This window comes from Protopterus annectens, chromosome 13.part0 (genome assembly GCF_019279795.1).
Source record: "Protopterus annectens isolate FY-2018-M chromosome 13.part0, PAN1.0, whole genome shotgun sequence".
NCBI classification, from domain to species: Eukaryota; Metazoa; Chordata; order Ceratodontiformes; family Protopteridae; genus Protopterus; species Protopterus annectens.
Window position 1 is genome coordinate 448,975,547 of NC_056747.1, and position 13,912 is coordinate 448,989,458.

At 41.1% G+C, this 13,912-nt stretch overlaps 1 protein-coding gene across 1 annotated transcript in view; it reads left to right on the forward strand.

Moving 5' to 3' along the window:
- The window catches only part of RBM19 (RNA binding motif protein 19), a 1,836,515-nt gene that overhangs the window by 1,073,124 nt on the left and 749,479 nt on the right, over nucleotides 1-13,912 (forward strand). The window contains exon 12 of the mRNA XM_044054094.1: nucleotides 2,077-2,187. Within this exon, the coding sequence (XP_043910029.1) occupies nucleotides 2,077-2,187 (111 nt within the window). The remainder of the gene's footprint in view (nucleotides 1-2,076; nucleotides 2,188-13,912) is intronic.

Sequence of the window (13,912 nt, forward strand, 5' to 3'; positions counted from 1 at the left end):
CTCCCCTGATTTAACTTTCCTGTCCCTCATGGATAGAGGAAACATAAATGTCTCAACGTATCCTTGTTCAGCCCATCACTAGGTTATTCATATGCAAAATATAAGGGCTAAAAATACCATGGGAATATAAGACTAGGCTTCGTAAGATCTTCACAGATAAATAATCTAGTAAGTATCTATGAAACCGTTAAGTTATATTCTCGCCCTTTCGAGAAATCAGTTATAAGGATTTCGTAATATGTAGATGATCTGACTGCAGTAATTGTTTAATTTTGCATTGTTTGTTTTGAGTTGCTTTTTTTTCTTTCCTTTACATAAGGCTGTAGAATAATGTGTAGCATCTTTTAGGTGTTTTGTAATGGAAAAGTTATAATATTGATTTTTTTTCTTTTGTCATACTGAATGCTTTTGAAAGTAGAATGTGTGAAAGACCATTTCAGAATTTTTTTCATTTTTTTTTTGCTCCAGTCTCCACATAGCCATGGAGCCTCATCACCCTGTTGACCTATTTATTGTTTCAGTGTCAGAGGACAATTGGCACAGTTGGCAATAGTTGGGGATGACAGGCCCTCTCAGTATGACCTCTGTCGAGGTCGGTGTAATATGTCTCACTTTTGTATCTGGTTAAGTGCATGCTTCCACACTCCCAACATGCTGAGATAGTGTGTGACACTTTCATTGGCAGGCTGTTGGCTCCATACCATGCAAAATGCAAACCACTCATCCTGTAATGGGGTAGATTTGTTGATTTCAACCACACAATTTCACACCTCCACGTCTGGCTTACCTTGCATCCAGATTAATATTTGAAACTTGGGCCTTCTGGGCTACGGTCAGGATTTTATCCTGCTATGCCACAGAGCCAGCTCTGCACATCTGAAATTTTTACCACATTTTTATAGAGGGTTAAGACTAGAACCCTTTATCTCCCTCCCACTCTTTCTTTCTTTCTCTTGTTTGCATTGAATAAGTTTTGTTCCTACTCTGTTTTGGTTCTTTTTGTGTTTGTTTACCACTGTGTTGGGTGTCCCAGCATTGTGTCCTTAATCACCGTTTGCTGATCCTTCGCATTTTAATTCCCTTGTTACTGTGCTGCAACATTTTGGGGTTCTTATTTCCCATACTGCTGCAATCTATATTGCAACTACTTACATGGCTTTCACATTTCTGACACCCTTTGATATCCTGTCATCATAAAGATATATGATTGTGTTATCAAATATTTTGGAAGTTTTGCCCCATACCCATCATCTTTAAACATAGCAATTCTGTTTGTGCATTCTCAAAGGGGCTGTGTTTAGAATCAGTGGTATGGAGGCAGTCTGGCAAAAAATGATTTCACAGCAAACTTTGTCACAAATCTCTCGGGCAGAGAGAGACTGTGGTTGAGCAGCTGGACTGTTGCAAGTCAGTCGTCAGCAAGTCAAAGAAGTTCCTCCTTTTTTTCTCTCCACTGTCTTTTACTCTCCAGTGCAGCTGGACTCCTTATATCCTAGCCTTTGTAAATAGTGAATCCTTTCCTCTTAAAATGTAGCTTCATCCCTGCTTGATTTGAACTTGTGTGTTTTACATGTAACCTGACCTCCATGTGGTAATCTTGTTGGACCAGGCCTTGTGCATTTAATTACCAGCATGTTGCAACTCAGAAGTAGTAGTTTGCCTTAAGACTTGTTGAAGTGCCATCCTGACATAACATTTTGGACAGGGTACTGTAATGTGTATTTGCATTAACTAACTCTTTTTTTATGAAAGTCTTTATGCCTCCTGTCTACAGAACAGTTTCCTGAACTAAGGTGCTTTTCTTTTGTAACTTTTTCCTTTTGATTTACATTGTCATCCTTTGAAGTGTATGATCATTTTTTTCATTGTGAAAGCTAAAACTGAATTTAAGTCATTTGTGTTTGTATAACAGGGGAAGACTGTGTTTTTCTTTACATTTCTCAAGTGCATTAAGTGCTGTCTGCCAACATAAATAATGCATGTTGTTATTGGTAGATTGAGGGTTACTATGCAGTGCCCACCTGATGTCTTGCCACTTAGTCATTCATTGGCAATTTACTTTCATTTTCCCTTCAGGAAGGCAAAGGCAGTGTTGCTGTAAGGATGGCCTTGGGAGAAACTGAGCTTGTACAGGAGACCAGACAATTCCTGATTAATAATGGTGTATGCCTGGATGCTTTCAGCCAGGTAAGAATGTAAAATCTGTTGATATTGTTGATACATGAGTATTGTATTATTTTGTATATGCTTCTTTAGTAATATATATATATATATATATATATATATATATATATATATATATATATATATAAATATAAACACACTCATGTTTGTGTGTCCATGTGACAGCCATTCCAAAGTTGACCTTTTGCTTCTTAATTATGAATAAGTGGATGACAGCAGCCCTTGGTGGTGGCATGCAAGCCAGCAGGTACTGAGAAGAAAGTTAAGTCTCAATGGATAAATGGAGTGTATAGAGTCCAGTTTGTATAATAAATTAAATGTATCGAGCTCCATTCAGAACTTGTGTTTTCGCTATTTATTCCTACAACATTTTCCATAAACCAACAGTACTAGATATGTTTTAGGCTAAGGTTCATTAATTTCATAGTGTTATTACATTTTAGCTAGTTTAGTCTTAGTTTAGATAGGTAGAATTTGTTCCATTTCACTGGCAATGTCTTTTTTCTGACTAAGCTAGTTGTAGCTTTTATATTGTTTTGAAATTTTGTGGTTACTTTCTCTTAATTTTTATCTTTAGGTGAATGATTTAGGCAGGCATTGCTGTTTCGGAAACTGTGTGTGTAATATTTATTTATTTTTTTTACATTGAAGTGAATGAGGGATTCAGTCTGCGTAGGCATACAGCTATGTTTTGCTCATCTGGTATGTGATCTTTTACTTTAAGTTTTATCTGGTTGCTTAAAGACAGTGGATATAGAGGATTTAAAGGAGGCCTGAGGGTGTGCCAGTACTGTACATAGGTGTCTGTTGACTTAACAATAATCTGTAATGAATGTCTTACCATTAGAATAACTATATATTTGTGGAATATGTGAGTTTCTGTTATTTGACAGATGAGATGTTTAGATTATGGAACAGTATATCAGTGGCAAAGATACAAGACACTAAATGTGTTCCCCAACCCCATAGAACAGGATATTTCAAAGGTCTGTAGTTGTGTGCTAGACTAATGATCACTGGGGCCTTTATAACCCTAGCAGTGCAATCCAAATGTACCCCACGAGTTATTGTGCTTTATATATTATTTTAAGGGGTGTATGTTAGTTATGGCATGCCTTAATGGCTGTCTCTATCTATCAGAGACATAGAAGTTAGACCAGGAGTGAATTTATAATTTTCTGTCATCTGGTCAAAGTTGCACTTGAATAGAATTAGGGCAGGACACTGCTTCACATGGATAGAAAGTCTATTCCAGAGAAGGGGGATTCTCTGAGATAAATACTTGTTCCTCCAACATGTCCTGTTTAAGTTGCAAGCAAAGTTTAAATCCTTAGATCTAGTAGTTCTGGTACTGTTCATTTTGCAGATATGCAAAACATCTGTCAGAGTGGAATGCAAGGATGCCTTGTATGCCAAGCATAAATCGTCTCTCAGCAGTCTTTAACAAACAGAGTATAGGGATAGGGCTCTGAGGTGATCTGCTTAGAATATAGTGTTTATGTCCTGTATTCCTTTTGTGAGGAACCTGAGTGGAAATTCCAGTTGTTGCATGTGCTTGATCAGGTACATAGTGAAGGGGTATATATTCAGTGATTGGTCTGATTACAGTGGTACGATGACTTCCCTGGACCTAGATGCCATGCACTTAAGTGAAGTAGAATGACTTTCTTACTAACTTACATACATTGTCAAAAGCCAGGTTACTATTTACATGAGTTTCCAAATCCCTGACTACAATGTCTACTTTTAGGGGTGTTTTACCATTGAGGTACCATTGAGGTAGTTTTCTTGGAAGGCTGACTTCCCAGAAGGTACTATTAAGTATTTCTTGGCATTCAGTTTTAAGCTGTGGCTTTGGCACCAGTCATTTTTCTGTTAGACCTTTCTGTAAAGATGTTAGCATCTTGGGGGATATCTGTGATTAGTCCTAGATGGCAGTCATTTGCAAACTTGGTAATTCAGAGGTCCTTGACACTGGTTTTGACTTCTGAAAAATAAATGCCAAAGGAGGAATGGACTCAGTACATAGTCTTGGGGGGACACCACTGGTGACTGGCCTTTTTGCTGAGGTGGTCTCTCCAATCCTACCTTCCTTGGTCCTGTCTTGGAGCCAGTGGCTATCCAGTGAGTTACATAGCGGTATATATCTAATTCCTTGAGTTTTACAATGCTCAAGTGGGGTAATGTATCACATGCCTTAGCTAGGTCAAGATAGGCAGTATGCACCGTTTTTACCTCCTCCATTGCATTGGTGACCTTCTCAAAGAAGTCCACCAGGTTTAGTAGGCATGACCTTCCTTTGAAAAACCAAACTGGGTTGGGTCCAGTTTCTGAGGGTTTTCTATGACATTGCTAATCATTTCCATGACTCTTTCCATGGCTTTGCAGCTGTGAGACTAGTCAGACTAATGGTTCTGTATTTGCCTAGATCCAGTGATGGACCACCCTTGTTCAAAGGAATGACTGCTGCAGCCCTCAATTCTTGTAGCACAAAGCCTGTGTGGAGGCTGAGGTTGAATAGTGACTGTAGTGGCCCTGATAGGTCATACAAAGGCATCCTGGGATATTATCAGGGCCCATCAAAGCTCTATTCTTCGCCTTAGGGAGCACATCTAAGAACTTCTCCCTACTACTAGTTGGAGTGGCTATGTTAGGTGATATTTCCCCGGGGGTGGCTGGGGGTGAGAGGGTGTTAACATTAGAATTGAATTTGTCATCCACAAAATTTGCTAGAATCTCCCTGTTGTTATCTTTACCTCAAGATTTGCTTTACTGGATTCCACAAGGGTGTTTGTTGATGTAGTTTTGGGCTTACTTTCTGGTAGGCACAGCAGCTTTGATGCAATCCTTGACATGGCTGTACAGAACTTCTGTGAATAATTTGGCCTAGGCTGCTGTGTTTGGGTTTGGAGGAACCTGAAATTTTTACATTTTACCACTTAATAAAAGGTAGTTTGCCTTGAAGTAGTTGCTTGTTGTTACAGGGTTTGTTGAGGTTACAAAATTGATTCTTATTTTGAAGGAGACTGCTTTGTGATCTGACCTTACCGGACAGGACATGATGCTGGGGGGGGGTTCATGGACAGTACAGCTTTTTCCCATATTTGTAAGTACAGGTCCAATGTGTTTTGTGCCTGTAGTATCTTTATGCACTAACTGATCCAGGATGTTTGGGTTTACAAAGTCTAGGAATCTCATGTGGGGTCATGTATGAATCCCTGTTTATAGAGAGATAATTTAAGTCTTCCATGCATATGATAATTAGTTGAATGATGAGGGATTTCCAGTATTTCTTAGTGTGAGCTCTGGGTTTCATGGAACATAGAGGGTCACCTACAGATTGCTACAATATGGTATGAGGCTTTGTCTGTGGTAATCTGGATATGGAGAAACTTGTCATTGATGTAGATTGAGATAAATAGTTGCACGTGAACATTAGAGTGTTGCATTGTCTCAATATTCCCATATCCACCAAACTAGGAAACTGGGAAAATGCATATCCATGATGTCAGGTCCTTTATTGGATGAGCTACTAGGGTGTGGTGCATAAAGGGTTAATAGTGGGATGGCTACGTGCGCTTTTGGGGCTGGAGACCTGTTTGGGTTATATAATACTAAATTCAAGGCACAGTGCTCCTCATTGCTCAAACTGCTCACTCAGTAGCACAGAGCAGCTACAGAGTTACTGGTACAGTTTCTGAGGTGGTAGTTGGAAAATGTGTGTGTCTATACAGGCCACTACCAACCACCACTGCACAATGAGCAGCAATGTACAAGCACACTAGATTTACACAGTTAAATGGCTTCTAAGCCTCTGACCTATAAAACAACTACACTTCAGGTTTCTTATACATTTCCCAACTCAGACCAGGCCACCTTCTGACAGTAGATGGAATATCCCTGTCCTGTTAATGTAAAATACCACAAAAGATTGCTTGAGTGTGTAATGTTACAGCAAAGCAACTTAAACAAACTTTCTGAATAAGACAATTTCAGGTGTTAGGAATCTTTTAAAGGATAAAGGCAAATTCAGCAAACACAGCAAAAATAAAGCAGAAGCACTCTAAAACTGTTAACTAAAGTGCAAAACTATAAAATAAATCTCTCATCCGCTGAGAATGGAGCAGGATTAATTCGGGACTCTTGAGTGTGATCAGGGCACCAATCAGATGAGAGGTCTGGGAAAATGAGCAGGAGAGAATTTGTAGTAAGGGAGCTTTACTCAAGAACAATACTGGTTTACTGTTAGGAACTCTGTATTATGGATATTTGAAAAACAGTGGGTGGGAAAAGCACTAAAATAGCTACAGAACAAGCAATAGCAATGCAAGAGGGGTGGGTGGGACTTTGAATGTCAGATTGCCATAAGGGGCCGAAGCCAGGAACACAACAGGAAGAGGTTGTGATGGTTGGGGAAAATTTCAAGCTGAAAGAAGCAGACTAACTAGAGAGGGATCCAATCATAAAGCCAATATTGAAGCTGTAGTCCTGTGACGCTGAGCTAGAGTTCAGTGACACCATGTAAGTTAGAATTTTAGAACCTTTGTCTTAATGTCTCAAGGAGGGTTGGGGCAGACAAAAAGAACAGGGAAAAACAATACCTATGTAAACAGAAAGGTACTGGAATGCAACGTTAAGCAGGTAAATGATAAGCAGAATATAACCTGGAGTCTAAACAGCTGTAAAAGCACTGACGCACAAATCCTAAAGCAGAATTCACAGTACTGCCACTGCTGCAATTCCACAACAGACTAGGGCACAAGACTGTACAGAAAAATACCAGTAATGCTGTCTGTGGAAGAAGAATGTAGTAATAAATGACTAAATGAAGCTGAAATCTGGCAGTAGTTCACAATTCTGCCACAGCTGTGAATGAAAACTACAAGACTAAGGCCCCAGACAGGGTTCAAAATACAAGCAGACAGCGTTTACTAGTAATCCTACGTATGGAGATAGTGCAGCATAATATATAAACAATGTTAAAATATTGCAGTACTACACAGTCTTTTAACAACTGCAAATGAAGCTGCAAGACTATAGTCCCAGAATATACTAAAAACGGAAACCGCTTTTTTGTCTAAACCATTGGAGAAAAGCAGAAAGGTACAAACAAATATCACCACAGGTCACAGTAAGTGTAACTTACAATATTTAAGCAGAATTTAAATAAAAGCTTTTTTTCTTCCATTTTGATGAAAAGCTTGTTTCTTGGACTTTAGGGCTTTCCACATCTTGTCAGAGTCTAAAGAGTTCATTTATATAACAGCAGAAAGGCACACCCCTGTATATTCCATTTATCCATCTTTTCTTGCTTCTTCAGTAGGTTTTTGTTTTCTCACATTTCACTAGGCTGCAAGACTGTACTTTTCAATTTGTAGATTAATAATAACCACAGTTATATGCAGTTTAGGGGTTAATGCTTAACTTTGCTTAGGTTAGGTTATTTCTATTATTTTATTATTTTTTGTTAATCTTTATTGGTTTGAGGATGTAGTTTTGCAAAGGATGTTGCATCTTGGATTTTTTTTTTCAATTTGGGCTGAGGTGTAGTTGTATAGAGGGAGGATAGTTTGAGTTTATTGGTCAGGTGGTTTGTTTTAGTTTTCAGAGGGTGATTTCTGTGTTCATGTCATTTCTGTTTTGGAGTTTAATAAGTTTAGCTTGAGTGGCTGGTTCATTCTTGGGGCCAGGGAGTTATACATTCAGGTCTTAGAGTTGAGTTTATTAGATTTTGGTATAATGCTGTGGAGCTTGGGGTCCAGGTATATTTTTGTAGTTTTGGTCAGTGTACAGACTAGAGGCATTAGTGCTTGTAATCATTGCGGATATGATTTTAGGGACCTTGGACACACCGATGTTATGCTTTTTAAAATTTTACTAGCTGCTGTTTTTGCTGTGTTAGTGTTGCTTGAACGTGGATGTAATCTATTTTACTTCTGTAAATTTGTATTATATTGGTTTTAATATTGTTTACGCCTGTTTTTTATTGTTTAGCATATAAGTGGATGCCACATTGGTTTTCATTTCATGACTTGCATTGCTGTAGTTTCTGTAGAGTAAGATTTAGTTGATTAGTTTTAGTTAGATCTGAGTAGTTACCATACAGATGTAGGGGTAATAAAATATTGATAATACAGGTAGAGTATTGATATTTTGTAGTGTTGCTTACAAACATGTTCATAGGTTGGTACTAGGCTATCGGCCCTAGGGCCTGTACAAGCCTAGCCATAACAATTCCCTGGATATTTCTTCCCACAATATTTACTTCTCTGGACCCCTGTCTAGCAGGGCAACTGACATGATCCTCGGGGTGAATTTCCTATCTCCCATCCAATCATCAAGGTTCCTTTTGAAGAGGGCCAAGGAGGCGCTCTGCTTGACATGTATGGGCAGTCTTTTCCAGAGTATGGGGAGTCTCTGGGTCAGGAACCTATCCCTCCAGCATGTTTTGTTTGTTGTGATGACAAGCTTTAGATCCCTGGAGTGTGTGGCTCTGTGGGATTGGGATTTCTTTAAGTGGAGCGTGTCCAACAGCTCAGGGTTTGACATGGCCTTGTATGTTAAGCAGAGATTGCCTCTGAGTAGATGATATGCCACAGAGTATAGCTGGAGTTTTTTTTAGACGGTCAGCATATGGCATCTGCTTTAGGCCTGTGATTCTTCTAGTGAGGTATTTCTGTGGCCTTTCCAGCTGTTGCAGATGTCTTGTGAGGTACATAGCAAATGGGGCATTATACTCTATAATGGGTCTAATGAGGGATGAGTACAGTGGGACAATGACCTCCTTTTTTCTGGATGAAAAGCCCTTAATGATGAGGTGTGCCACATAGAAGGATTTCCTGACTGTTGTGGCGATGTGGTTATCGAAAGTGAGACCACTGTCCACCTGCGTCCCTAAGTCTCTCATCACAATCAATTTCTCCATTAGTGTCCATTCCTAAAATTGTGTGTGTGTTACTGTCTCTGTTTCTCTGCCATTATAGACATGCTCAAAACTGAACTGCTTTGGTTATAAATGCTTGGCAGCATGTGCACAGTACTACTTGCTCCAGTACACTTAACATCTGCACACACACAGTCAAACATACGATAGTTTTGTAGATGTATTCATTGACATAGTTCACTGAATTGGCCTCCCACATCCCTTTGGAAAAAGATTTATCAGTGTAAAAATAAAAAATAATAATGTGACACTTCTGGATGAGACCCTGCAAACTCAGATTACTAGTATATGATTTAAGCTCATAAATAATGCTAAAGATTGTAGTGAGCACAGTAATGTTGATTAGGCAATGTATTTACAACGCATGCTTAACCATAAACAATATGGGCATTTGGGGCTGAAGCTGTAGTCCAAGGTTTGATTTCCTTAGCCTCCATTTTCACTTAACCACTGTGTGTTTCCTGGATAAGTCTGAAACAGATCCATGCTGATAAGTAGTTTACCATGGTTAATACATAAAAATAAATCATTACATCCCTCCACCCATCCAGTGCTTTCAAGTCGCATTTGGCTCCAGTAGCAACCACATGAACAGCTACAGCTAACCACAGAGTTTTTTTGCAAGTAGGGAACTATAGTAGACTGCTGTGCCTTTCATATGCATGTTGTATGTGCACTCACACACACAGATGTATGTATGTATATGAAACATTTTGATTAGACAAATTATGCATATGCCTTAAATTGTGTTCTCAGAATGTGTTGCATGAGATCATTCTTACAGCAATTAGTTAAATCACAAGTTCTGTATCACCAGATGTCCTTATATTCATATGTTGCAGTATTCATAACATGAGGAAGTCCACCCCAGGCTGACTCATACGACCGGCCAGTATACAAAAGTCTAATGCTACTGTGAGGTATGTGCGACGCCGCACATTAGCTAGCATACGTCGACCATAAAGAGACAGAATATAAAGCAGATGTCAGCACGTACCAACCTCAGAACCTTTCTGCTGCCTGTCCGATCGCCTGTTCCAGTCATCACTCGCCAGATAAGTCACGAACTTTGGTTCAGATAACTACCCCATTGGTGGGGTTTTTTTTTAATTTTAGCTACTATATTGTGCTGTGATTACATGTCAGCTAGGAAGGGCAAGTGTCAGTGTGGAAGGCAGATTTCACATAAGGATTCATACGATCTCTGATTGTTTTTCTTAGGCCCAGACCACGACCATACCTGCCTGTGCTATATGTAAGGACTTTTTACCCAAACCTCTTCACAGCCATCTAGCTTCCCTGAAATTATATCTTGAGAATCGGCACATTAAGTGTGTAACACATGATATGGAGGTGGTGTCGGGCCCTTCAGACACCCCGCAACCTTAAAAGGCCAAAAAGTCATGGCCTGATCTTCCAGCTATTGCCTCCCTCTCTTCCGGGTGTCCTTCCTTAGGCCGATGTGGGCCCGGAGGCCATCCCGGAGTCTGTAGATGTCCCTTCGAGGGGTATCATAGTAGAAACCATGAAAAACCCTACCAACACATCACAAGAGAATCACAGTTGTCCAACTTGGGTGTGTGTGGGGGGAACCATGGCTTGTAATTACTGAAGGCCTGCGTGGTGTCATCCAAATCATCATGTAGGAGGATGTGCCTATGGACATCGGAGTGTGGAGGCCAAAGTCTGACCCATCCACCTTCCACCACATGGAAGCTCCTAAAAAGAAAGTCAAAACTAAACCTGTTTCTGTGGTTCCCCAGGATCAAGCACTGATTGGCAGGCCTTCTCCCAAGACCTGTTCAGTGCCTTTATGGCTGTGTGTTGGACCTCGGCTCCTTCTTTCTCTTCTCCTGCCTTTTCCTCCCTCCACTCCCTTAAAGGGGACCACTGAGGATAGTTCCTCAGATGATGAGGAATCTTAAGGAGATGAATTCCTGGCTTATCCCACCCAAATTTCTTCCCCTTTTGGTTATGCCTCAACAGAAGAGGAATGTAATGATATAGATTTTCCTGGCGAGGATATTTCCTTTGGGGAAACTATTGTGAAGATGAAAGAATTCTTCAAATGGGAGTGTTGCCAAGTGTCTGACATACAAAAGAGGTACTATGACCTCCTAGGGACTCTCCCTCACCATCTGCCATTTCCCCTGTCCTTCCAGCCTTCTTAGATGCCTTTACAGATGCTTTTAAATGACTCAGACTCCCAGCCTCCAGCTCTCAAGTGCCCAGGTAGATTTTATAAGGTGCCTGAGGATTCCAAATTCCTCTTCAAAGACCCTTCTGCAGACCCAGCTACCATATCAGTTTCTACAGACAAGGCATCCAGATTATTGCCTTCTACCTCCTTGCTTCCCTTGGATAAGGAGAGCAAAGTCATGGAGAGATTAGGGAAAAAAGTATATACCTCTACTACTTTGGCCTTTAAGGCAATTATCAAACTCATATGGCCAAATATTCCCTAGCACTCTAATCAGATACAGGAAAGCTCCTGTCTGAGATCCCTGATTCTTCCACCAAAGCTAAACTCTCCTCCATTCTCAATTCTTCTGCCCAAGTTACAAGGCACTCCATCAAGTGCAGTCATGATGCCGTGGAGGCCTCAGGCAGGGCAGCTGCATCTGGATCTGTCTTGAGGAGGTATTTATGGATCAGACTTCAATCCTTACCTGATGATATTAAAGCCAAGATAGTGGATGCCCCTCTGGACAACAAGGTCTTGTTTGGAAACTCTGCTCCTGAACTATTTAAATCCCTTCAAGAAAAGGACAAGGAGTTCCAAGATCTAAAATGTATCTTTGTTTCCCATGTCCCCAGGTTCCAGAGGAATTATCCTACCAAAACCACCTTTGTCAGAAAGTTAGCTAAACCCCCATCTACCAAAGGTAAGAGGGATTCCAGGAAACAAATCCCTTCAAAGTCTGCTTCCTCTACTCCTACTCAGAAACAGCCCTTTCTGGCTAAGCCTGGTAGTCTGTAACTACCTGCCTCCAGGCCCATCTGCTTCTTTGTCTCTTCACCACTCTCTTTCTCTCCCTGCTTGGAATCAGATAACCCAGGACTCTTGGATCCTTTCCATCATCCAACAAGGATATTTCATGGTATGGCAAACTCTTCCCTCCTTCAGGGGCATCCCACAACCACCAAAAGAACAACTGGAATTTTTTCTCCAGGTCATAGCCAGCCTTCTCTCTCAAGGCAGTATTCAGGAAGTCCTGCTCTCTCAAGTGGGAGAAGGATTTTACTCAAGAATGTTTCTGGTTCCCAGGAAGGATGGCCCCTGGAGGCCCATTCTAGACCTTTCCCATCTAAATATTTCTGAAAGTCCTCACCTTTCAAATGCGGACTCTGTCTACCCTTCTCCCACTCATACTTCCCCAGGCCTTTATGGTGTCATTAGACATAAAAGATGCTTACCTTTATACCCCACTCACCTCCGGTTCAGGAAATTTCTTTGCTTTTTTGTTGCTTCCTCACATTTTCAGTTCTGTGCTTTGATCTTTGGTCTGTTTATGGCACCAAGGGTCTTCACAAAATGCTTTGCTCCTGTCATAGCCTACTGCAGACTACAGTGTATACAGATTTTTCGTTACCTAGACAATAATCTCATCCAGGACCCATACCCAGACATCCTTCAGGAGAATTTCTCATTCACGGTCTCTCTCATGGCAGGTCTAGGTTTCACAAACTATTAGAAGTCTACCCTGACCCCTTCCCAAGACCACATTTTTCTTGGCTGCAGGATTCCAACATTCAGGATGCTAGCCTCCTTACCTCCCGAAAAGGTCCTGTCCCTTGTCTCCTATTTCCAGGACCTCTTACCCCTTCAGCCTCTGACTGCCAGGGACTTTCTACTTCTCCTGAGCTTCATGGCCTCAACAATTCTCATGTTCCATTTAGCCAAGTTGCACATGAGAAAATTCCAGTGGTTCTTGAGGACAGTTTGGATTCAACACTCCCACCTTCTGGACTTTGTTATCCCACTCCTACACTGCTTGAAAAGGGGGTTACACTGGTGGATACTTCAGACTGCAAGGAAACCAGGCCTTACCCCTGCAACCACCTCTTCCCACTCAGAAGCTGTACATGGATGCTTCAGATGTAGGATGGGATGCAACACTGGAATCCTGGAAGGTCAGAAATGTCTGGTCTCCAACCCAAACAAAGGAGCACATCAACATAAAGGAAATGAGGGCCTTGATTTTTACCCTCCAAATCTTCAAGCCTATGCTTTCCCCTAGGGTCATAAGGTGTTTCACAGACAACACTATGGTCCTCTGGTATGTCAACAAACAGGGAGGACAAAGTATTACCTCCTATGCAGACTGGCGTTACAGGCCTGGGAGCTAGCCTTGCAGAATCAAATCTCTCTTCAGGCTGTCTACATTCCCTCAACTCATAATGTTGTGGCAGACACCCTCAGCATGTCCATGACCCATTCCCACAAATGGATGTTACACAGGGATGTGCTTCTGGACCTGGTCCATTAATTGGGTATACTTCAGATAGATCTCTTTGCCTCTCCCATGAACAGGCACCTTCCCACATTTTGTGCCAGGATCCTACATCCATGGCATGGCAGGTGGGTGCTCTGTCCTTTTTCTTGGAAGGGGATGTTTCTATATGCATTCCCCCGTTCCCACTTCTCCAAAAGGTCCTGCTGAAAATCCAGCGGGAACAACCAAAAATCTTACTGGTGACCCCCTTTTGGTCAAGACAGCATTGGTTCCTCCTCATGTATTTAGCCAAGGGTAATCACCACAAGTTACCCGACAGGATGGACCT